The sequence below is a fragment of the Sorex araneus genome, chromosome 6 (assembly GCF_027595985.1).
Source record: "Sorex araneus isolate mSorAra2 chromosome 6, mSorAra2.pri, whole genome shotgun sequence".
Lineage (NCBI taxonomy): Eukaryota > Metazoa > Chordata > Mammalia > Eulipotyphla > Soricidae > Sorex > Sorex araneus.
The window spans coordinates 95,653,024-95,677,539 of NC_073307.1; the positions used below are offsets into that span (position 1 = coordinate 95,653,024).

The 24,516-nt window shown below is 66.2% G+C and overlaps 1 protein-coding gene across 8 annotated transcripts in view; it reads left to right on the forward strand.

The window, feature by feature from the left end:
* CACNA1I (calcium voltage-gated channel subunit alpha1 I) overlaps positions 1-20,883 on the forward strand; it is an 86,472-nt gene extending 65,589 nt beyond the window's left edge. For 3 of the 8 annotated variants that reach the window (XM_055141120.1, XM_055141113.1, XM_055141121.1), the window contains exons 17-37: positions 1,060-1,524; positions 2,230-2,330; positions 2,871-2,994; positions 3,146-3,214; positions 3,896-4,080; positions 4,484-4,610; positions 5,234-5,359; positions 6,002-6,091; positions 7,642-7,834; positions 7,950-8,101; positions 9,307-9,416; positions 9,939-10,072; positions 10,641-10,711; positions 12,946-13,024; positions 13,396-13,517; positions 14,175-14,513; positions 14,739-14,885; positions 15,009-15,164; positions 16,192-16,348; positions 17,539-17,738; positions 18,236-20,883. In XM_055141120.1, coding sequence (XP_054997095.1) covers positions 1,060-1,524; positions 2,230-2,330; positions 2,871-2,994; positions 3,146-3,214; positions 3,896-4,080; positions 4,484-4,610; positions 5,234-5,359; positions 6,002-6,091; positions 7,642-7,834; positions 7,950-8,101; positions 9,307-9,416; positions 9,939-10,072; positions 10,641-10,711; positions 12,946-13,024; positions 13,396-13,517; positions 14,175-14,513; positions 14,739-14,885; positions 15,009-15,164; positions 16,192-16,348; positions 17,539-17,738; positions 18,236-18,781 — 3,693 coding nt within the window. In that variant the 3' untranslated portion in view covers positions 18,782-20,883. The remainder of the gene's footprint in view (positions 1-1,059; positions 1,525-2,229; positions 2,331-2,870; positions 2,995-3,145; positions 3,215-3,895; positions 4,081-4,483; positions 4,611-5,233; positions 5,360-6,001; positions 6,092-7,641; positions 7,835-7,949; positions 8,102-9,306; positions 9,417-9,938; positions 10,073-10,640; positions 10,712-12,945; positions 13,025-13,395; positions 13,518-14,174; positions 14,514-14,738; positions 14,886-15,008; positions 15,165-16,191; positions 16,349-17,538; positions 17,739-18,235) is intronic. The other 5 variants (XM_055141114.1, XM_055141117.1, XM_055141116.1 and 2 more) reach the window with 5 other exon arrangements.
* Positions 20,884-24,516: the final 3,633 nt, after the last annotated feature.

The following is a 24,516-nucleotide window of genomic DNA, read 5'->3' on the forward strand; positions in this document are numbered from 1 at the left end:
GTGGGATGCTCCGGTGTTTCCTGGGAGTCTTAGTGGAATGCTCCGGTGAGTGCTCCCTGGTGAGTCCTAGTGGGGTACTCCCAGTGAGTGCTCCCTGATGAGTCCTTTTGGGGTGCTCCGGGTGAGTGCTCCCTGGTGAGTCCTAGTGGGGTGCTCCCAGTAAGTGCTCCTTGGTGAGTCCTAGTGGGATGCTCCGGTTGAGTGCTCCCTGGTGAGTCCTTTGGGGTGCTCCAGGTGAGTGCTCCTTGGTGAATCCTTGTGGATGCTTCAAGTGAGTGCTCCTTGGTGAGTCCTAGTGGGATGCTCCCGGTGAGTGCTCCCTGAGAGTCCTTGCGGGGTACTCTGGGTGAGTGCTCCTGGGTGAGTCCTAGTGGAATGCTCCCAATGAGTAATCCCTGATGAGTCCTAGTGGGATGCTCCCAATGAGTGCTCCCTGATGAGTCCCAGTGGGGTGCTCTGGGTGAATTCCCCCTAGTGAGTCCTTGTGGAGTGCTTCAGTAAATGCTCCCTTGTGAATCCTTATGAGATGCTCCAGGTGAGTGCTCACTGGTGAGTCTTTGTGGAGTGCTCTGCGTGGGTGCTCTTTTCCGGGGTGTATGCTGAGCTCCCCCAGCAGGAGCACCCACCAGCCCTGCCCTTGACTAGGGTGCAGGTTTAGGGCACCAGTATCTGCTCAGCAGAACCTGGCACGGTCTGTGTCCAAGGCATTCCCAGATGCCCAGAACCGGGTGGGAATGAATGAATGAATGAATGAACAGCAGTGCCAGTGGCTCTGGTGTAGAGCACCGGGTAGATGAGGAGCCAGATCCTAGCTCCAATCTGCTCCGGTTACCCAGCTGTGTGGCCACAAGCAATTGGCACCTCTCTCTGAGCCTCAGTTTCCATACCTGCCAAATGGGCGAGTGCACTAAATGGCTGTCCTTCGGAAGGGGGACCCACGGCTGTGGACCCGGGCACCCCGGGTCCTTCCGAGCTTCTGCCCTCCCGTGCAGCCGCGCCATTGCAGCCCGGGGCGCGCGGGGGTGGGCGCGCTGACCCCAGCTCCCACCTTGCTCCCAGTCCAGCTCCCGGAGCTCCTACTACGGGCCGTGGGGCCGCAGCGGGGCCTGGGCCAGCCGCCGCTCCAGCTGGAACAGCCTCAAGCACAAGCCGCCGTCGGCGGAGCACGAGTCCCTGCTGTCGGCAGAGCGCGGCGCGGCGCGGGCAGGCGAGGGGCCCCGGGATGAGGGGCCGGCCCGGGCCGCGCCCCCGCACGCCCCGCACGCGCACCACGCGCACCACGGCGCGCACGCGGCGCACCGGCACCGCCACCACCGCCGGACGCTGTCGCTGGACACCAGGGACTCGGTGGACCTGGCCGAGCTGGGGCCGGCCGCGGGCGCGCATCACCGGGCGGCCTGGAGGGCGGTGGGGCCGGGGCCGGGCCACGAGGACTGTAACGGCAGGATGCCCAGTATCGCCAAGGACGTTTTCACCAAGATGGGTGACCGGCATGACCGTGGGGACGACGAGGAGATCGACTACGTGAGCACCTGAGGGGGCCCGGGGGGCCTCCAGAGTAGCGCCTGGGGGGGCAGGGGCGTGTCCAGGGCGTGTCCAGGGCGTGTCCAGAGCTGGAGGCGGGTCTGGGCCCTCGTCCAGGGCGTGTCCAGTGCAGGTGGTGGACTTGGGGGTGTGTTCAGGGCGTGTCCAGAGCAGGAGGTGGGTCTGGGGGGTGTGTCCAGGGCGTGTCCAGAACAGGAGGTGACCCTGGGGGCGTGTCCAGAGCTGGAGGCGGGTCTGGGGGCGTGTCCAGAGCAGGAGGTGGGCCTGGGGGTGTGTCCAGGGCTTGTCCAGAGCTGGAGGAGGGTCTGGGGGCATGTTCAGAGCAGGAGGTGGGTCTGGGGGTGTGTCCAGGGCGTGTTCGGAGCTGGAGGCGGGTCTGGGGGCGTGTCCAGAACAGGTGACCTTGGGGGCGTGTCCAGAGCTGGAGGCGGGTCTAGGGGGCGTGTCCAGACTAGGAGGTGACCCTGGGGGCGTGTTCAGGGCGTGTCCAGTGCAGGTGGTGGCCCGGGGCAAGTCCAGAACTCTGGGCCTGGACATTTGTCCCAGGTGTTGCGTGGAGAGGGCAGTGGGGGACGTGGGGGACGAGGCAGTGGGGGACGAGGACTTCTCAGGACTTCAGGTGGGCCCCAGTGGACCCCCAGCTGGTCAGCGCTGACCTCCTCGCTGCCACGCTCTGCTTCCCAGACCCTTTGCTTCCGAGTCCGCAAAATGATTGACGTCTACAAGCCTGACTGGTGTGAGATCCGCGAGGACTGGTCGGTCTATCTCTTCTCCCCAGAGAACAGGTGGGCGGGGCCGGGCCAGGGGCTGGGGGGGGGGCGGAGGGAGGCTGCCCGTCTGGGCAGGAGGAGGGATTGCAGTCGAGGGTCTGAGCTCACCTGCACCACATTCCTGGAAGGGTCATCTAGTCCCTGCTGTTCTGGGGCTGGCTTCCCGTGGGAAGAACCCTCAGGTCACCCCTCAGGTCGCCCGGGTGCTCTCCCGGGCAGAGGGGCACCCCAGGACATCCTGGATTGGTGGCCTCCTGCAGGCTCTGGAGGCAGGCGGCATCGGGGTGGCTGAAGTGGGCAGTAAAAGGGGGCAGGGGAGCCCGGGAGTAAGTAAGATGCAGAGGGTGGCAGGTGGTCTCCCCCTGGCTGGAGAAGCCTGGGGCCGGGGCCAGGGACTTCTGTGGGTGTGTGGCCAGGGGAGGCGTCCAGGTGGGCAGCCTGAGCCCAGGAAAGTTGCTTCCTGTTCTGTGGCCTTTCGGGCCCTCCTGGGCCCAGGGTGTCTGATCCTTGTGCCCTCCTGACAAGCGGACAGTGACCCCCATCTCCTCCCCCCAGGTTCCGTGTCCTGTGTCAGACCATCATTGCCCACAAACTCTTCGACTACGTGGTCCTGGCCTTCATCTTCCTCAACTGCATCACCATCGCCCTGGAGCGGCCCCAGATCGAGGCTGGCAGCACCGTGAGTGGCTGAGCCCTGAGGGCAGGGTGCCAGGGAGAATTCGGGGCACCGGGGTGCAGCAGCAGGAATTCGCTGGCTCTGTGGGGACGCCTCCTCCTGGACTCTGCCGTGCTCTGGGAACCCAGGCCCACGGCGGCTCCCACTGTTGCAGGAACGCATCTTCCTCACTGTGTCCAACTACATCTTCACGGCTATCTTCGTGGGCGAGATGACCCTGAAGGTAGCTTCCAGCTTCCCCTGAGGCCCCTACCAGCTCCTCCTGGTCCCAGCACTGGGGTCCCCGCCCCACTTGTTCATCATTTCATTGCCCATCAATCCCACGAGCAGGGTGGGGCGGGGGGCACCCATGCTGAGTGTGAGTCCGGGGGTGGGGCTCCTGGGAGGCAGAGTGGTTCAGCTGCGCAGGCCCCTGCTCACACTGACAGGGAGATGGAGGTATCTGCTGGAGGTGCGGGGCGCAGGGACCCTTCAGCAGCTGCTTCACTGGTCCTTACACGTGGCCACCTCCTCGGGCTCCCTGGTGCCAGCACTGAAGGCTGCAAAGCCCTGCCTGGTCCCGCCCCACCAATCAAGCCTGCTCATGATTGGCACCGCCCCTTCTCGACTCTCCTAACTAACCCCACCCACCGGACCCGCCCCAACTAACCACGCCCACCTCGCCCCGCCCACAACCTATCCCGCCCTTGCTGGTCCCGCCTCTTCCTCTCTCCACCCTCGCTAACCCCGCCCCTGCCCTGTCTGGCCCCGCCCTCCTGACTCCGCCCTAGCAAACCCCGCCCCTTCATGACCCCGCCCCTGACCAGCCCAGTCCCGCCCCTACTTGGCCCCGCCCTCATGACTCCGCCCCAACTGACCCTGCCCCTTCACGGCCCGCCCCTGACCAGCCCGGCCCCGCCCCCAGGTGGTCTCGCTGGGCCTGTACTTCGGGGAGCAGGCTTACCTGCGCAGCAGCTGGAATGTGCTGGACGGTTTCCTCGTCTTCGTATCCATCATTGACATCGTGGTGTCTGTGGCCTCTGCTGGGGGAGCCAAGATCCTGGGCGTCCTCCGGGTCCTGCGACTCCTGCGCACCCTCCGACCCCTGCGGTGAGCGCCCCTAACCCCAGAACGGGGGCACCTGTGCGCCCGCGTGGGGGGTGTCTAGGTGGGCCTCTCACTGTGGCTCTGTGCTGCCCCCAGTCTGCTCACACTGTGAACCCCATGAGCGCCGCTGCCAGCTGGGGGGCAGCCTGGGGCCGCTGGGGGTGGGACAATGCTGGAGGGAGGGGCTGGACGCCCCAGGACCCCCCCAAAGTCTAGACCAGGATGGGGTGTGGACCCCCGGGGCCCTAGGTGGGAGTCCTGGGAGATGCCCCCTCGTTATGCCGAAGCATGGGCTTGCTGGCCCCCACCTGCCCTCCCCGCCCTGCTCTCGTGCCCGGGGGCCTCTGGGCAGTGTGGGGAGGGAGACTGTGCCCCATCTTGACTGTGGCCCTGCCCCTGCCCGCAGTGTCATCAGCCGGGCGCCTGGGCTCAAGCTGGTGGTGGAGACGCTCATCTCCTCCCTCAAGCCCATCGGCAACATCGTGCTCATCTGCTGCGCCTTCTTCATCATCTTCGGCATCCTGGGGGTGCAGGTGAGGGCGCCCCGCTGGGTGAGCGCTCCCGGAGACCCCAGGGCCAGGCAGGGGGCAGGGGGCAGGGGGCAGGAGAGCCGGGCCCTGTTGTGAGCTGTGGCGAGGTTGGGGTGATCATGGCGCCTATGGCCCAGGCAGGACAGAACCGGGTCGGAGGGAGCCCAGCCCACGTGCCCAGCCCAGGAACCCAGCACAGAGGGATGGGGTCTGCAGAGGGGGGATCACACATGCGACAGGGGGTGGCCGGTGGGACCCAGTCAAGCTGTGGCTGAGGTCACAGACGCCCCACATTTCGGAGAGAGACCCACGGCACATCTGCCTGGGCAGGGGTCTTCTTTGGGCATCGTCTGCCCCTTCTGGGTACTTGACAGGGCCGGGCTTGGGTCCCCGGAGGGTGTCCCCCTGTCCCTCTCTCTCCCTCTCTTGGGCTCCAGGGGGACAGAGCAGGGCACAGACCTCAGCCCAGCCACTGCCCCGGCCTCAGCGGCCCTTGGGGACAGGGTCTCTCTCTCTCCTGGACCGGAGCGGGTGGGCGAGGGTGCAGCCAGGCCTGCTGGGGAGGTGCCCCCGGAAGGGCCCCAGCGGGCCAGCCTCTCCCTGCTCTCCGTGTCCCCCCCCCGCAGCTCTTCAAGGGCAAGTTCTACCACTGCCTGGGCGTGGACACCCGCAACATCACCAACCGCTCCGACTGCGTGGCTGCCAACTACCGCTGGGTCCATCACAAGTACAACTTCGACAACCTGGGCCAGGTGCGCCCCGGGCTGGAGTGCAGAGTCTGTCTGCATCCTGGGGGCCCTAGGAGGGGGCCCCTCGGTGCCCCACGGGAGTCTGGGGACCAGCCCGACCCGGTGTGCCTCTGTTACTATCCCTGTGACTCTGGGCCTCAGTTTCCCGTCTCTGAAAGGGGAGTGAGACAGGAAGGCACAGTGAGGCCTGCCCTGCACACAGAGGGGTCCCCTGCTTCTGTCTGCTCCCGATGCACCCCAGGGGACAGCCCCCAGCCGGATACTGAGAAGCCCAGACCACACCCCATAACGGCTGAAGGGTTTCAGGGTGCCCCAGAGGCTTGGTCTAGCCATCTCACACGGTGGCGGGGGTGGGGGGGAACAGGGGCGTGGGGTGGGCAGGGACCAGGGAAGGGGGTCCGGGCCTGGGGTGTGTCTTCAGAGGCAGTGACCTTTCCAGTCTACCTTCCCCCTTCCAAGGCCGGCCAGACACGGGGTGTAAGAGGGGGCCCCTTTGTGAATTTTTCTCTGATCCCTGACCCCAGCCACAGGCCCCGCCTCCCAGCCAGCTTGAGTGACACACTGGCCAGGCCCTCTGGGCAGCCGGCAGGCGTGTGCTGGGAGCCGCCGCGCCCTCACCCCGTGGTCCCCCCACTCATCTTGCAGGCCCTGATGTCCCTCTTTGTCCTGGCATCCAAGGACGGCTGGGTGAACATCATGTACAACGGGCTGGACGCTGTGGCTGTGGACCAGCAGGTGGGCGTGACGGGGCCAGGACAGGCCCCAGAATTTGGGTGGGGGGGGCGCACGTATGGGGCCTGGTGGTCTGACACGATCTCACTGTGCAGCCTCACCGTCCTCTGGCCTCATCCCTGGTGCTTGCTGTGTGGGGTGTAGAGTCAGTAGGGGGGCAGGGGCATGGGGAGAGGGGGTGGGTTGGGTGGAGGGAGAGTGGAGGGAGATGGGCACACCCCGGCTGGGCAGGGACAGAGGGCAGGAGTTTGGAGGTGGTGGCACTCAGGGAAGGTGCTGGAACCAGTTGCAGAGCCATTGGGGTATCTGGGGGTGGGGATGGATTTGGGGGTGAGTGAGAGGAGGCCTGAGTTCTCTCTCCCGAGACAGCCCAAGAGGAGGGGCGAGGCAGGCTGTAGACCTGGGACTGGGCAGAGTCCCTCCCCCACTTCCTTACCCCCCCCCGTTCCTCCAGCACACATGTGCTCACACATGTGCACACGCATGCACACATGTGTGCACACAGGCACTTCTGCAGGATTGCTCTCTCTCTGCTGGCTGCTGAGTTTCTGAGTGAAAGGGTGACCGAATGGATGAGTAGATGAGTGAGGCATGGGTGGATGGACAGACGGGCGAGTGGCAGGATGGGAGATGAAGAAGGGGGTGGAGGGGTGCGTGGCTGGATGCTTGACAGATGGATGGATGGGGAGTGGATGGGTGCGTAGATAGAGGGATGGGTGGGTGGCTTGGGTGGGGGAGTGAATGGGTGTGTAGATCGATGGGTAGGTGGGTGGGCAATATGGGTAAACAGATGTGTGTGTGTGTGTGTGTGTGTGTGTGTGTGTGAACACCAGTATAGGTGGATGGGTGGGTGAGTGGATGGATGGAGGTTGGATGGACGGGTGGATTGGTTAATTGATATGCAGATGGGAGGACAATGGTGGTCAATGGTTGACAGATGGGTCAAAGGACAGATGAATGGAATGCGGGGTGATTGGATGTTAGTGTAGGTGGATGGGTGGGTGGGAGCATGGGGTGGGTGGATGGATGGGTGAGTGGATGGTGTGGGTGGATGGATGGATGGGGTGGGTGAGTGCATGAATGGGTGGATGGATGGGTGAGGATGGTGTGGGTGGATGGATGGATGGATGGATGGGTGGGTGGATGGGTAGGTGGATGGATGGATGGGTAGGTGGATGGATGGGTGGGTAGGTGGATGGATGGGTAGGTGGGTGTGTTGGATGGATGGGTGGATGGGTGGGTGGATGGCTGGCTGGCTGGTGGAAGGGTGCCGGGATGAATGATGACCTGTGGAGGGGTGAATGCTGCTAGTTGAGAGGGTGAAGGCTGGGTGGGCGAGTGGACAGGCAGTGGGCAGTGGGGCGGGTGAGAGGAAGCAGGGTGACCCTGTATGGAAGAAGCCGGGAACTGAGGAGTCGGAGCACTTGCCCATTTCCCACCTGCCCCCCACACCCGGGGGAAGCAGGCTCTGCCCCGCACCCCCGCCGGGTCCCGCCGCGGGGGGCACCCTCCGCGCATGCGCGAGCATCCCGCGAGCGTCCTCTGCTCCGCAGCCGGTGCCCAACCACAACCCCTGGATGCTGCTCTACTTCATCTCCTTCCTGCTCATCGTCAGCTTCTTCGTGCTCAACATGTTCGTGGGCGTGGTGGTGGAGAACTTCCACAAGTGCCGGCAGCACCAGGAGGCCGAGGAGGCGCGGCGGCGCGAGGAGAAGCGGCTGCGGCGGCTGGAGAAGAAGCGCCGGAGTGAGTGGGGCGAGCGGGGACCCCCGCCCCCACCCCGCCCCAGCCACCCTCGGCACCCCCGCCGCCTGTCTGCCCCCGCCCGCTGGCCTGTCCCCCTGATTCCCTCTGCCCACAGAGGCCCAGCGGCTGCCCTACTACGCCACCTACTGCCCCACCCGGCTGCTCATCCACTCCATGTGCACCAGCCACTACTTGGACATCTTCATCACCTTCATCATCTGCCTCAACGTGGTCACCATGTCGCTGGAGCACTACAACCAGCCCACGGTGGGGGTCCGGGCGCACCCAGGGAGTTGGGGTGGGGGGGGCCCTGCAGGCGGCCCGAAGACAGTCTGGGAGCCAACACTGGTGCTCCGGGCTGGTCCTTGCCCACAGACGGGGCCTGGGGAGACCATTGCCGGGGGCAGGGCCGCGGGGGTGACCTGGCTGCACGAGGGGACATGGGGCAGGGGGTGTGCCAAAACCCGACAGAGTGGACAGGGGGCAGAGGGCACGGCAGGCTGACAGAGGGCACGGCAGGCTGACACAGGGGCACGGCAGGGTGGCAGAGGGCACGGTAGGCTGGCAGAGGGGCACAGCAGGCTGGCAGAGGGCACGGCAGGCTGACACAGGGGCACGGCAGGCTGGCAGAGGGCATGGCAGGCTGACACAGGGGCACGGCAGGGTGGCAGAGGGCACGGCAGGCTGGCACGGGCACGGCAGGCTGACACGGGCACGGCAGGGTGGCAGAGGGCACAGCAGGCTGGCAGAGGGGCACGGCATGCTGACACAGGGGCACGGCAGGCTGACACAGGGGCACAGCAGGCTGGCACAGGGGCACAGCAGGCTGACACGGGCACGGCAGGCTGGCAGAGGGCACGGCAGGCTGGCACAGGGGCACGGCAGGCTGGCAGAGGGACGCAGGCGCCTCTAGATCCACAGAGAAGGCAGGAGCACTGGGGCTCCTGTTTGCCGCCTCTTTACGGCACGCCCAGCCTGGGCTCGCCCCGGGGGGATTCCTGCAGCCACCTTCTAGGGCAGGGCACCCCGAGAAATCGGCTGTGAGCCCCACGCTCTTCGGAGTGGTACGGGCGGGGCCTGTACTCACACAGTCCAGAGCCGCGTGGGTGTGACATGGGTGTGACCACGAGGGTGGCCCCTCCACATCATGCACTGTCGGCCTTTAAGCTCCATCTCAGAGAGGTGGGCGGCTTGCCCCAGGCCACTTGAAGAAGAAGCAGGAGGGAGACGCTGAGGCAGGGGTCCGAGCCCTAACCACTGCCCCACACTGCCTCCATGGAGCAGGCACGTGGGCAGCGGCACAGGGACGGCAGGACGTAGAGTCGATGATGATCGGTGGGAGGCAGCAGAACCGAGGCCACGGCGTGGCGCCGAGCGTGGATGGACTAAATTCCTCCCTTCGGTGGCAGAGACTGATGAGGGGCGGGGGGGCCCGGGGGCCCGGGTCACGCTTGTTCTCTCGTCCACCCCAGTCCCTGGAGACGGCCCTCAAGTACTGCAATTACCTGTTCACCACGGTCTTCGTGCTGGAGGCGGTGCTGAAGTTGGTGGCCTTCGGCCTCAGGCGTTTCTTCAAGGACCGGTGAGCAGCCCGGCCCGGCCAGGGCAGCGCGGGGCAGGCGGCGGGTCAGGAAGAGCCTGGACGCCAGTGGGTGTCTGGGCAGTGCCCGCCAGGGGGTCCCAAGCGTCACCAACCCCGGCCAGGAAGTGGCTGCACCCTCCCTGCCCCCCCCCGGGTGTGGGCTGTGCCACACCCCAGTGGCCCCCAGGGAGGGCCCTGACCAACGAGGCTCAGAGAGGGTCACGGACCAGCCCGATGCCACACAGGAGGCAGCTGCTCATGACTCAGAGGCAGAGCTGCCTCCCTGCTCGCGAGCCTCTCGGGGTGCAAGGAAGGGGCCAGCCGCCCTGGGCCCTGCGAGGGTGGGCACAGCCGGGCACTGGAGAGCAGTGGGAAGGTCTGCCGACCCGGGTCCCATCCCTGGCACCCCGCGGGTCCGTCCCCTGACTGCCCTCCAGGGTCATCCCTGAGCACGGCCACTGTGTCCCCCCCCCAAACCAAACACACACAATGTTCTGAGAGCGGGGACGCCCCCTTCCCCAGGTGGAACCAGCTGGACCTGGCCATCGTGCTGCTGTCGGTCATGGGCATCACGCTGGAGGAGATCGAGATCAACGCGGCGCTGCCCATCAACCCCACCATCATCCGAATCATGCGTGTGCTGCGCATCGCGCGGGGTGAGGCGCCGCCCCTCCTCCTCGGGACCCTCCCCCCAGCGTCCACCCCTGACCCACGCACACTGTCCCCTGGCCCCCCGTACTGCTGCCCCTGGGCTTACAACAGAGCTCTTACGCGCAAGCACACACATATGCATGCACACATATGCACACACACGCACACGCCTGTGCACACACATACACATGCACACACATGTACATGCCTGTGCGCACACACACACATGCACACACGTGCACGCACATTCACACATGCACACGCCTGTGCACACATACATTTGCACACATGTGCATGAATGCACACACATGCATGCATACATACACACACATGCACATACATACAATGCATATTTGCACACATGTGTGCAAAGACATGCAAGCAGTGCACATGTGCACATGCGATGGACATATGCACACATGTGCAAACATGCGTGCACACATACACATACATGCATACACATGTGAACACACAATGGACATGCATGCACACACGGGCACATACGTACAACCACTCACACATGCATGCACATACTGTGCGTGTGCCCAGCATTGCCGTTGGTCTCCCCCACAGTGCTGAAGCTGCTGAAGATGGCCACGGGCATGCGGGCGCTGTTGGACACGGTGGTGCAGGCGCTGCCCCAGGTAAGGTCAGGGGTCAGCAGAGCTGGATCTGGGGAGCTCAGGGCCCCGCTTCCCTCTCCTGTGCCCAGAGCTGGGGCAGGGTCCGGAGACGCGGCCAGGCCCGTGGCGTCCCCTCTGCCGTCTTTCCCAGCTCTGTCAGGGAGTCCCCGTCCCCACTGTGTGCCCCGGGCTGGCTCTGAGGACCCACATTCTGCACTGAGCCCCCTGGGGGGGGGCGGAGGAGCCCTGGCACTGCCCGGGGAGGGCTTTGGGCTGGGCCTTGAGGGGTGGAGGCAGAGGGAGGCGGTGCTGCCGTGACCCACGCCTGGCCACCCGCTGCCAGCAGCCCTGCTCCCGGGGTCCTGCAGTGCTCCCGACCCCAGCCCCCCCTCAGTGCCTCTGACTCATCTGTGCATGTGACTTGCCTCGACCCCAGGAACTTGAGGCATCTTCAGAGAGACGCAGAACCACGTGCTCAGAGTGTGGGAGGGAGATGGGGGGAGGAGGGGACAGGGAGGACAGCAGCCCAGGGAGGAGGGGGGACAGCTTGGCTGTCTTGGGCGGGCCGGGCAGTTTGGGGTGAGCGTCCCGGACAGTCCTGCCTGCAAAGCCAGGGGTGCCCCTTTAGAGAAAGACCATCTCTGCGGCAGGATTGGTTCTCGGGGGGAGCAGGGGCTGGTGTGGGCAGGCAGGGAGTGGGTGACCCTCTGGCCTCCAGCTGCCCCTCCTGGGCTCTGAACCCCACCCCGGTGGGAGTCTGGACTCAGCTCTCTCCCCCACCCCTTTTTATTTTGACTTTTGAGTAGTGCTCAGGGCTCACTCCTGGCAGGTCTCAGAGGGCCTATGTGGGATGCCGGGAATCGAACCTGGGTCTGCCGCATGCGAGGCAGGCGCCCTCCCCGCTGCCCTCCCTGCCGGCCTGTGGCTCTAGCCTGGGAGCGGCTCTTTGTGCCTCAGTTTCCCTGCCTCTGAAGTGGGGGCTGGCCGCAATGCTTGCTTCGGAGGGTGAAGTCGAGAGCTGGCGAGCTCAGGAAGCCCCCCGAGGCTCGGGCTGGGAGGTGCTCGGGAAAAGTGGGTTGGGGCTGGGGCTGGGAGCCATGGGGTGCACCCCCGCCTCCTCCTGCCGCCCCCCACACCCCCTGTTGCCGTTTCCTTGAGGCACAGGGGGCGGGTATACCCCGGACGCCTCTCGCCTCTCGGAAGGAAGGCTGCTGCAGGGATCCGCAGGCGGGGGAGAGGCTGGAGGGGGAGGCAGGGAGGCTGCCGGAGGCCACAGGAAACTCCCCACTCGGCCGTCTCTCATCTCACCGAGCGTGTGTCACACGTGGCCTACGGCTGAATCCGCCTGGCTCTGCCCGTGTAGAGAAGGACCCGCCGGGCGCAGGCCAGGCCACGGCGTCGGTGACTCCCGGCGCTCACGTTGCCGCTAACGACGCCACCCTCTCCCGAGTCTCCCGGGCTCGAGGAAGAGGCTGTGTTTTCTAGGGCAAAACTGTGCTTGCGCCTTATCTTAGCGCAGGGAAAGGCCGGCTCCAGCGGACGGGAAGACTGGAAATAGGTCTGGAATCTGGGACGCTCTGCTCCCGCAGGAACCGCGCGATGGAGGCGGCGCAGTCCTAGATGCAGCCTGCCTCCCTCCCTTCTCTCAGGGGCCAGCCCCCGTGCTGGCCTACGGCAACAGACCCCAACTAAATCCCAGCCAGGCCTCTGCCCTTCGAGACTTCCCAGATCCCCCTCCCCCCACCCCGAGGATAGGGATAGGGCAGTGCGGTTGGCATCACTCTCAGCCCACATCCTCGTCTGCTTGGAGGAATCCAGGGAGACTTCCTGGAGAGGGCGGCATTGCGGCCCAGCCTTTCCTTTCTCCTGTTTCTCTAGCCATCCCTGAAGTGATCTTAGCCAGGCGGCGGTTATGGAATAACCGTCGTGTGAATAACCTGGGTCTTGCCTGCTGGGCCTGAATCCCTGTCCCCGCCGCCTGTTATCTGGGCGAGCCTGGTCTAGACACTCCGCCTCTTTGGTCCTCTGGAGAGTTGGGGGTGGCGGGAGGGGAGCGAGAGGGTCTCGGGGCTGTGGAGTCAGTGCGCCTCCGACGGGAGTGGCCGAAAGCCGGGTGCCTCAGGCCCCCATTAGCTCAGACAGGGGGCAGACTTGGACACGGGACCGTGTGAAATGTGCCAGTGGCCCCGACCTGCCTCTGCAGTGCTCCCACCCTGCCTCTGCAGTGCTCCCACCCTGCCTGCTCTCTCCCCCAGGTGGGTAACCTGGGCCTGCTCTTCATGCTGCTCTTCTTCATCTACGCCGCCCTGGGGGTGGAGCTCTTTGGGAAGCTGGGTGAGTGACGCCGGGGGGGGGGGGGGGTGACGGGCATGGGGCAGGGCCTCGGAGGGCCTCGGCGGGGTGGGATACAGACAAGACAGCACCCGGCCAGAAGCTGCCCTCATGGTGGGCCCTGACCCCCGTGTGCGACCCCAGCCCATGCTGTCCTGAGCCAGCAAGCCGAGGGGCTGGGTGTAGGGAGCCCCAGCTGTGTGCTGCTTCTCGGAGCCTCAGTCCCCCTGTCTTTGGAATGGGTGCACACGCACTTGGAGGGGTGTGGTAGGGAGTCCGAGAGGATGGAGGCAGCAGCTCCACAGGCCCTTCAGGCTTTGGGGGTCCCTGGCCGCGTCTCCACTGGCTGACCCCCCCCCCCCCACTTCTCACAGTCTGCAACGATGAGAACCCGTGTGAAGGCATGAGCCGGCATGCCACCTTCGAGAACTTCGGCATGGCCTTCCTCACGCTCTTCCAGGTGTCCACTGGCGACAACTGGAACGGGATCATGAAGGTACCAGAGGGAGGGGCCGGGTTGGGGGAGAGGTGGGCTGGCGCCCAGAGGGGTGCTCGGGGAGCTGATCCTGCCGGCAGAGGGAGCCAGCTCAGAGAAGCAAGGGTCCTAGGGGCAGGTCCATGGGGGGCGGGAGGTGGGGCCAGGGCCAAGCCCTGAGGATGCCTTAAGCAGGACTTGGAAGTCTTTGGGCGGGGGCTGTGACAATGGGGCGGGACCTTGAGCAGAACTGGGAGATCCATGGGCGAAGCCATAGGAGGACTGGGCAGTCTGTGGGCGGGGCCATAGGGAGGAGTAGGCGGTCTGTGGTGGGTGGCAATATACAGGACTGGACTGTCCATGGCCAGAGCCAGAGGCAGGACTGGGCGGTCTATGGGCTGGGCCGCAGGCAGGAATGGGCGGCCCGTGGGTGGGGCCAAGACGGGAGTGGGCGGAACTGACAGGAGCGGGCGGGGCCACAGGCAGGAGTGGGCGGGGCTAAGGCAGGAGTGGGCGGTCTGTGGGTGGGGCCAAGGTGGGAGTGGGCGGGACTTCAGAGGGAATGGGCGGGGCCACAGACAGGAGTGGGCGGGGCCGCAGGCGGGACTGGGGCTCCCGTGGCAGGTCTGTGGACGGGACCGGTGGCCACTCCCTGAGCCCGTCCTGCTGCCCGGGCAGGACACACTGCGGGACTGCACCCACGATGAGCGCAGCTGCCTGAGCAGCCTGCAGTTCGTGTCGCCGCTCTACTTCGTCAGCTTCGTGCTCACGGCCCAGTTCGTGCTCATCAACGTGGTGGTGGCCGTGCTCATGAAGCACCTGGACGACAGCAACAAGGAGGCCCAGGAGGACGCCGAGATGGACGCCGAGCTGGAGCTGGAGCTGGCCCACGGCCTGGGCCCCGGCCCGCGGCCCCCCACCGGCTCGCCAGGGGTCCCTGGCCGAGGGCCCGGAGGGGTGGGCGGCGGGGGTGACCCCGAGGGCCGCCTGTGCCGGCGCTGCTACTCTCCAGCCCAGGTGGGCGGCGCGAGAGGACACGGGGTCGCCGAGGGCGGGCGCTGTCGGGCTGGAGGGGCGCCAGGGCAGACACTGCTGTGCCACCGCCCACGCCCCCACTGCTCCGCTCCATTGAAGGGGTGACCCTGTGGCCAGGGGCCAGGCCTCGCAGCGCCCCACCCACCCCGCCCTCCCGGGACCCTGCCGATAATCCCGCCTGTCCCCACCCCGTCCCCGTCCGCCTAGGAGAACCTGTGGCTGGACAGCGTCTCTTTAATCATCAAGGACTCCTTGGAGGGAGAGCTGACCATCATTGACAACCTGTCGGGCTCCATCTTCCACCATTACTCCTCTCCAGCGGGCTGCGACAAGTGTCACCACGACAAGCAGGAGGTAAGCGCGTGGGCGGGGCGGGCGCCGGGCGAGGGGGCTCCTCGCGCGTCTGGGGGCAGGGTGGGCGGCCCTGCTGGCCTCGCCCCCTCTACCCAGCCCTGTCGGGTCTCCCCCTCTGCCCAGCCCGCCCCCAGTGACCAGCGTGGCCGCCCGCAGGTGCAGCTGGCCGAGACAGAGGCCTTCTCCCTGAACTCCGACCGCTCTTCCTCCATCCTGCTGGCCGACGACCTGAGTCTTGAGGACCCCCTGGCCTGCCCCGCCGGGCTTAAGGACCCCAAGGTGAGGGGGGCTGCGGAGGGCCTCTCCGGCCAGCGCTGTGTCCCCAGCAGCGGTGCCCGCCAGTGCCAGGCCTCAGGCCTGTGTGTGGAACGAGGGGGCTGGAGCCCGAAGCGCCACCCCCCAGTGGAGTGTCCCTCCAGGCCCCGCTGGCCCTCCCTGCGGCCGCGGAGTCGGCTTCGTCCAGGGCTGCCTGGTTGCTGGTGCTCACAGGCGTCCGTGTGGAGCCGGCGCTGGCCGCAGGGTGACTCTGCTCGCGCTGGTTTTTCTGTCCCCAGCTCTGTGCACGGAGGAAGATTTGGCTCATTTCACACAGGAAGAGATGAGCTCTCAGAAGGGCGTGCTGCCCCTCTGCCCCTCTGGGCGGGGTCTCAGGAGGTGGCCTCTGGGTCATCCTGTGGCTCAGGCCACGGGGTCTGGCAGCTGGAGGGCCCCGTGTGAGGGACCCTGGTCTGAGGAGGGAGCCCTGACTCCCTGGGGTGTCTCCACCAGCTCAGACAGGGCAGCCCCCCACCCCCGCAGCTGATCACTCACCCCCAGCCCTTTGGTTCACCTCTGTACCCCACAGCTGCTCCCCCAGGATATTGGGGTTCCTGGCAGGCCACGGGGGCACAGTCTGTACGATGGAGACCAAGACTGTGGGGCAGCCGCCCCTGAGGAACTGAGGGTGTCCTAGCGGAAGGAACGGCTGCAACTTTGGGGGCCGGGCCCAGCAGGAGGGTCTCCGTTCTGCGGGGACTGCTGTGGGATTGAGGCACAGGGCAGAGTCCTGCTTGCCTCTCTGGGCCGCTGGAGCCGGGGCCCTCCTGGATCCAGGTCTACACTGGCCGGGCCTGTGCCTGGTGCCTGGCTGCAGGGCCACGATGCTGTGGAGCCCTCCAGGCTTGGGGTCCCGCCAGGAGGGCAGGGCAGGGCAGCCTACCTGCCCAGGGCATCAGGGAGGGCTTCCTGGAGGAGGGCTGTGGGCGGGCAGTGAGACAGCCACGAGGACTGGGTCTCTATCCCCTTCCCTCGGGCCTCTTTGATGCAGGGTGAGCCAGAGCCCACGCGAACAGGAGACCCGGGTGAGTGCGTCTTCCCCCTGCCCAACACAGCCGCGTCCTCGGGCCGCGAGAGCTGCCTGTGTGAGATGGAGCCCGTCCCGCTCAACCCCGTCCATGCCTGGCTGAAGCAGGAGAGCAGCCACGGTGAGCGCGATGCTCCTGCCTGTCGGAGTGAGGGCCCCCACTGACCAGGAGAACGAGTGGAGTGGGGAAGGCGAGCCCCCTGGCTGGCTAGGACATGGTGCAAGCTCAGGAGTCAGGATGGGAGAGAGGAGTAACTGGATGGAGAGGGATGGGGCCAGGATGGAGAGGGGAGGGGCCAGGATAGAGAGGGGAGGAGCCAGGATAGAGAAGGAAGGGGCTAGGATAGAGGGGAGGAGCCAGGATGGAGAAGGGAGGGGCCAGGATAGAGGAGAGGAGCCAGGATGGAGAAGGGAGGAGCCAGGATAGAGGGGAGGAGCCAGGGTGGAGAGGGAGGGGCCAGGGTGGAGAGGGGCGGGGCCAGGATGGAAAGAGGGAGGAGCCAGGATGGAGAGGGGGAGGGGCCAGAATGGAAAGAGGGAGGAGCCAGGATGGAGAGGGGGAGGGGCCAGGATGGAAAGAGGGAGGAGCCAGGGTGGAGAGGGGCGGGGCCAGGATGGAAAGAAGGAGGAGCCAGGATGGAGAGGGGGAGGGGCCAGGGAGGAGAGGGGTGGAGCCAGGATGGGAAGGGGACTCAGGCGCCAGCCCTGGGAGGGAGCTTCCCGTTGAACTTCCCAGGATCCTGGTGCAGGGGCGAGAGGTGACAGCTTGGCCTGTCCTCCACCAAGAATGAGGAGCTTCTCGTTTTCTCTCGAGCTGGACTCGAGGTTGCCCCTGAGCTCCCTTGCAGGGTGAAACTGAGCAGCAGATGCGGGTTCTGCAGAGCCCCTGGGCTGGGTGTACCCACGCCCTGTCCTGAGCGTCCTCTGTGCCTTGAGCGTGTGGCTGGGCTCTGGGCTCAAGGACAGCGGGTGGAACCGCACCCCCCCTTCTCGGGTCCCCTTGGAGGACCCTCCTGAAAGCTCATGGCCTTTGGATGGACAGGCTGGCGGAGGGCCAAGTGCCAGCCTGGCGGGTACCTGGGGACAGAGGCCTCCATCACTGGCTGCCCCTGACGCCAGGTCTGGGAGGATGGAGAAGGGAGGGGCCAGCCCGGAAAGGGCAGGGACCAGTATGGGGGTGTGGGGGTGGCCCCCCGGGACAGCTGCTCTGCACCCCTCCAGGTGGCCTGGCCCCCGATTCAGAGGACGGACCCCGGGGTCTTCGTGTCAGGTGTCAGGGAGACCCCCCAGCCCTCTGTTCTCCCTCCCCAGCAGCGCCCCCGAGCCCCTTCTCCCCGGATGCCTCCAGCCCCCTCCTGTCCATGCCAGCCGAGTTCTTCCACCCAGCCGTGTCCGCCAGCCAGAAGGGGCAGGAGAAGGGGGCTGGCCCCGGGGCCCTTCCCAAAATCGCGCTGCAGGGCTCCTGGGCCTCGCTGCGGTCCCCCAGCGTCAACTGCACTCTCCTCCGGCAGGTAGGGACCCTGGGCTTCCCGTCCCCCCCCCCACCCCCAGCCTCTCTGCCCCTCAGGTGCCCTGCCCACCCCCACTTCTGCTCTCCCCAAAGGCCACAGTGCCGATGCCGGTGCCGCTGTGGTGGGCAGGGCTTGGCCTTGGGGTGTCGGGGAGCGGGAGGTGTGGGGGTGCAGAACGGGGACTTGGCTCTGGCTGTAGCGGGGAGGCGGAGGGGGCTGGGGGCTTTGCGGGCTAGAGGGGTGCTGAGTTGGGACGGTGTAGGGAACAGGCCTGGGCCGTGGGGGGGCATCACCTAGGCATCCCGAGAGATCACTCCTCAGGGAAGTGGGGGGTCCTGCATGGGGGTGTGGGGTGGAAGGGGAGGCTTCAGGTCGGGGTTGATCCGGCTGCACCCGCAGAGAGCCGGGGCCGCGGTGCCGGGTTCTGGGTGTGGTGGGGAGGTGGGCGCACCCCCCCCTCCCCTCTCCCGTCCCCCGACGCTTGCTCCTCCCCGCAGGCCACCGGCAGCGACACCTCGCTGGACGCCAGCGCCAGCAGCTCGGCTGGCAGCCTGCAGGCCACGCTGGAGGACAGCCTGACGCTGAGCGACAGCCCGCGGCGCGCGCTGGGGCCCCCGGCCGGGCCCTCGCCCTGGGCGCCGCGGCGGCCCAGCCTGCGCGGGCGCGGGGGCGCGTGCCGGCTGCGGGGGCTGCGCGGCCACCAGCGCAGCTACAGCAGCGGCGGCTCCACCAGCCCGGGCTGCGCGCGCCGCGACTCGCTGGACCCGTCGGACGAGGAGGGCGCGGGCCGCGCGCCGGGCGCCGAGCCCCCCGAGCCGCTCAGCAGCCTGTCGCTCACGTCGCTCTTCTGCCCCGCGCCGCCGCCGCCCCCGCGCAGGGTCCGCAGCAGCGGCCGCCTGGCCCCGGGCCCCCGCGCCGCGCCCCCCGCCCTGGCCCGCAGCCCCTCGTGGGCCGCCGCCGCCGCGCGCGCCAAGGACCCGGCCCGCGCCGACCCGCAGCCCGGGGGCCCCGGCGAGGGCTGCAGCGGCCGCAGCAAGAGATGAGGCCGGGGGGGCGCGCCCCCCACTTGCTTACCTCAGGAGCCGGGCAGACAGCAATACTCCCCAGCGGCCCGCAGGCCTGCGCGCTCGCGCGGACGGACGGACAGACAGACAGACAGATATATTTATTTTTCTTACCGAGAGCGTAGTTCTTCCGGAGGGGGGCAGCTGAGGGCCAGGCCTGGGCAGCTGCTGAGGGCCCGGCCCGGCCGCAAGGGTGGGGGGAGCTGTTCGCAGACTTGCAGACTTCCTCGGGGGGCAACCAGCCCGACGCAGAGGTGAAATTCAGGGTGCATTTTGGGTTCCACCCCCCAACCTTTAAAGAGGACACGCTGCTAAGGCCGGGCGCACCCCCTGCCCCGCGTGTCGGGGTGTCCCCACGTCTGTGTTCCCGACCGTCCCCCTGTCCCGAGCAGTGTCCGTAGACGCCCCGGAGCGCCCCCAGTGAGCCCAGAGCTAGTCCTTACTCTAGAAAACCCGCAGGTCATCGTAGTCCCTTCCAGGGTGCGGCGGAGACCCCCCGGAGGGCGCTTGGCTGGAGCCAGCCAGCTTGAGCCCCGCCTGGCAGTCGAGGGGTGAGCAGACCCCGGGAGGTTCTAAGCAGAGGTGATGGCGGGGTGGGGGCCACCCCCCAAAGTCCCTCCACACCCTTTTGTCCCCCACAGCCAGCCGGGTTTCCCCCCTTCCCCTCACCCCTGCACCACTTTTCCCAACTGTTGTGTGGGCACTCAGCCCGCCACCCTCTCACTGGTCTTAGATTTGTTTGGAAAATGCGCTGGGTGGGCCCTGGGTGCGAGTGCCCGGCCACAGCCACGGCGAGGGGTGTCCAGGGGAGCGTGGGTGGAGGGGCGCTGGTGGGGGGGGAGGCGCTCCGGGCCTCGGCCACCAGGGGCCCTGGCTCATTTCGGACCCGCACCTGAGCCGGGTTTGGGCAGAACGATCGTGGAGGCGTGGGTGGGTGGGGGGGCGTCTGCCCAGGGCTCAAGGCTGCTGGGCTCAGAGGCAGAGCCCGGCCGTGGCCCCCGAGCCTCTGCCTGACCCCCTTCCCCAGAAGGTCAGATATCGGGGGTCTCCCAGGAAGCTGCCTGAATGCAGTGGCCCAGGGGCCCGGTTGGTGGCTTCAGTGTAGAGAGCTTGGAGGTCCCCTCGTTTCTGTGGGGTTTTGTTCTGGGGCTCATCTGGGGGGCCCAAGGGCCCACACAGGCCTGGGGTATGTCAGCATGCTGCGGGGAGGGGGGCGTGGCCCGGCCGTGGGCGATGTGGACCATCCAGTGCTCAGACCAGGATCACTGACCACAGGGGCCTGCAGGGACCCCCCCACCCGCCAGCCAGGCCTGTCTGACACGAAGCCCCCTTCACCTGAACTGCGTGACCCCAGAACCAGCAGATGGGGTGGGGGGGCCAAGGCCCGGGGGGGGGGGGCGGCACAGGGGCTCATTCTCAGAGCACCTCCCCAACGCGGATCCCAGGAGCCAGTCTCGTCCTGCCACCACGAGGGGCTGGGCCCCCCCCCACCCCGAAGCCACGGGGGAGGAAGGGGCCCCGGGTGCTCGGCACCCCCCCTCCCCTGCCGCCTATCCGTCACAAAAGCACAATCTCAGCCCCGCGGCGCCTGGAGCCTATTCGCAGGGCCCTCGGGCTGGGTCAGCACAGAGCAGCCAGGCGCGGCCCCTCGGGGCCACACCCCTTCCTGTCCAGGCTGGAGGAGGACGAGGAAGCGTGCAGTCTCTACCTGTCGGCCCCGCCCTCCCCCTGGAACCTTCTGTGTTCAGGACCGCCTCTGGCCCCCTTTGCTGCGCTGTGTAAGGGCTCGGGTCTTAGAAGCCGCTGTTCCGCCCAGATACACATACTCTTTTCTTCCTGTCTTTTGTGCAATAATCAGTGTTCCTGGCAGAGCCCGGGCTGAGCCGGGGGGCCCGCCTCCTCCAGGCAGTCCTCCGCCCGGCCCTGCGCTGTGACTCTTGCACTTCCAGTCGCTGTACAGTTTCTATGGTGTGAATGAGCCCCTGCCCCATCCCTAGTTGCTGCCGTGCTGGTACCTGCCGGCCCAGACCGCCCCGGGGTAGAGAAACCCGTGTTGTTTTGAATAAAAACCCGGAAACCTATTTCTGAATTCCCCTGTGTGCCGGTGTTGCTGGTGTTCCCTCCGTGTGGGGGCGGGCGGAATGGGGGTCCTGGGGCCTGCACGGTCTGGGCCCTCGAGGGTCCCAAACTTCACTTGGCCTGCTGCCGCTCCCCCCCCCCCCACAAAGAAAAATATTGTGGGGCTGGAGCAATAGCACAGCAGGGTGGGCATTTGCCTTGCACGCAGCCGACCCAAGTTCGATTCCCGGCATCCCATGTGGTCCCCTGAGCACCACCAGGGGTGGTTTCTGAGTGCAGAGCCAGGAGTAACCCCTGTGCATCGCCAGGTGTGACCCAAAAAGCAAAAAAAAAAAAAGAAAAATATTGCACCCCCACCCGGGAAATCTCTCCTGCAGACAGAAAGCACCCCTCCAACCGTGCCCCCAAGGGTACCACTGCCCCCTGCTTTGGCCCAGATCCTGTCTCTCATTATTGTCCTTTTCTGGGGAAACTGCCCCAGGCAGTGTCTAGTCCGTGGCCTTCTCGCGGCTGGGCGGTGGAGACTGCGTGGGAAGGAGCCCCTAGTTCTAGCTAAGATGCTCGACTGGCCAGAACCCACTGCGGGAATGACCCCTCACGGCTGGACCGCGCCCCAGTTTTAGTCTGCGTTTTTGTTGTTGTTGTTGTTGTTTGTTTTGCTTTTAGGGTCACACCTGGTGATGCTCAGGGGTTCCTCCTGGCTCTGCACTCAGGAATTACTCCTGGCAGTGCTCGGGGGACTGTATGCAGGACAAACGCCCTCCCCGCTGGACTATTGCTTTGGGCCCTCGGCTTTAGTCTGTGGGCATTGCCAGGATTACAGGAGGCAAAGGGCAGACCCCACCCCGCCAAAGCTTAAGGATCGAAGAGCCAAGGGCAGGGGGTGAGAGATGGGGGGCAGGAGAGAGGAAGGGGGAGAGAGAATAAAGGGGAGGAAGGAGGAAATAACTTTGTGGTTTAAGGAGTCAGGGCTGAGGCTGCCTTCAGGCACGGCTGGATCCAGGCCCCCCAAGGTCACGTCACCAGGACCCAGACTCTGCTTCCTTCTTCCTTTGCTTCCCTCCCTGCCTGGAGCCGCACAGGCCTCCGCAGGCCTCCGCCCCCAGACGGACACGATCGAGCGTGTCTCCTGACAGTCTGACAGAGTTGCGGCCGTCTCTCAGGGCTGACTCAGGAACCTGCCAGGGATGCGGGCGCCCCCCCAGATCCGGAGGGGATGACTCACCTGCCCCGGGCCTGTGTGGGGGCAGCCAGACGCCCTCGGGCAGCGCCCTGCCCCGTGCCTGTGCCTATGGCTGGGTGCATGGGTGTGCACGTGTGCATGTGCGTCTGCGTGCATGTTTGCAAGTGTGTGTGTGTGTGTGTGTGTGTGTGTGTGTGCGCGTCTGCGTGCATGTGTGCAAGTGTGTGTGTGTGTGTGTGTGTGTGTCTCGGGTCTCATCACCGCCTCCAGGACGGCCGAGCTGGGGTCTCGGGGGTGTGTTGATGGGTGGCTTTATCCAGCTGTGTGGACGGGGGCCACTGGGACCCCCTCTGCAGCCAGTGCTCAGGGCTGGAATAGAAGCTAAACCGGGGGTCCGGGTGCCCGTGTGCAGGTCGGGCTCCTGGGCCACTGTCCCCTGTCCTAGGAGGTGACTGCCCCTGTTCCCAGCAGCTCCCGGCCCCCACACTCCCCCCTCTGCACACTGGCCCCCTGGGGCCTGCCTCTGTCACCTCCATGCGTGACCCTCACCCCTGCAGCAGGCACGCCCAGGACCTCCTGAGGTTGTTGGAAGGGGTGAGGTGAAGGGTGAGGGGCCCCACATGGTCACTGGGCTGGGCTTGAGGTGCCTCTCAGCCCTCAGGCCCTCAGGCTTTCTCTGGGCCCTCTCTCCCCCGCACCCCTGCCCCCGCCCCAATTTCTCAGGCTTTGCTTCCTGGGCCTCCTGGACCTCAGCGGCCCATGGACCTGGGCCCAAGACCTCACCCCTCTCTCTCTCTCTCTCTCTCTCTCTTTTTTTTTTTTTTTACTTTTTGGGTCACACCTGGTGATGCACAGGGGTTACTCCTGGTTCATGCACTCAGGAATTACTCCTGGCGGTGCTTGGGGGACCCTATGGGAAGCTGGGAATCGAACCCGGATCGGCCGCGTGCAAGGCAAACGCCCTCCCCGCTGTGCTATCACTCCAGCCCCTCGCCCCTCTCTTGTCTCTCTTCTCACGCCAACTCGTGCCCCTTTAGCCCCCGGCTCCAATGTCACCCTCTCCAGGAAGCCCTCCTGGCCAGCCCCAGGCTTTAGACGGGTTTTGGCTGGGTCCCCACCAGTCTGAGCGCCCCTCGAGCCCGGTGCCTGCTCCTTCTCCCCGCTCCTGGGTTTGGGAAGCAAAAGGGAACTTCGGAGACCTTACTCGGACTGCCTGGGGAAACTGAGGCACCCCGGGTGTGTTTCCACCCAGAGCTGGTGGGGGAGCCAGTCCCGGGCACGCCCCCCTCCTGGCCAGGGCACCTTGGGGCCGCCCCGGGAAGCCAAGGCAGCTTTATTTTCCTCTCCTTTGCCCGTGAATAATGGGATAAAAGCAAGTTGCTGCCAAGGAGAGAGACTGACAGGAAGCAGCCGTCACACGGGGGGGGCGGGGGGGGAACACCAGAAAAAAAACAGCCAGGGAACCTTTTAAGGGAAAGCGCATCTTCAGCCATCAGCACTTTTTATTTCGGCCCGAATTCATGAATTTTAACCAAACGAACACCGGCGTGAGGCATTGTGTGCGATCATTATACCTGTGAGCGATTATGCAAAACCCCGCTAATGGCTGTGATGGGAATTAATCCTGGCGGGCTGGTGGCGGGGCGGTGTGCCATGGTCGCAGAGCCTCCGCCCCCGGTGCTGTGGCCGCCCCTGCTGTTGCCATGACAACGAGGCTGCCTTGGGAACCTGCGTGCGGGCAGCTGCGTCCCCGTGTCCAGGCTGGGCTGTGTGGGGGCTGTCCCCAGGGCTCAGGGGAGAGGGGATGGTCACTCTGAGAGGGGCGGCGGCGGCTGCAGCGGTGGGCTCCAGCAATCCCCCACCCCCACCTCGGCGCCCATGCCTTCTCCTTCTCCCTTGCCCAGTGTGCTTTAGTTGAGCACCTACCATGCACCATCCCCATGCCAGGTGCTGGGGACCCAAGGGGTGACAGTCCCTGGGCTGGAACAGCCGGGCGAGGTGGGTTCTGAGCCTGCAAGGACCTGCCAGCCACAGGAGAGGCAGAGTGATGAGGACTGGGCAGGGCGGCCCATCTGGAGGGGTGGGGGGAGGGGGTGCCCCCATGGGTGAGTCCTGGTGGCACCTTGGCTGAGCTGGAGCTCAAATTCCCACCGACACCCCCTTCTCTGTGCCTCCAAAGCCTCCTGGTGTGTCCGAGCTCCCCCCAGCCCGTACTTCTGAGTCCCCCTGGTGTGTGCAAGCACCCCCCATCATACGTTTGAACCCTCCCGGTGCATCCGAGCCCCCTGCCATGGCCCCCGTGAGTCTGAGCTCTCCTGGGTTCGTCTAAGTCCCCCCCCCCCAGGGTCCGAGCTCCCCTGGGCTCATCCCAGTCCCCTCTACCCCCCTGAATCTGAACTCCCTGGGGTGCATCTGAGCCCCCGTACATTGGAGGCCCCCCCCCCCCCGGTGT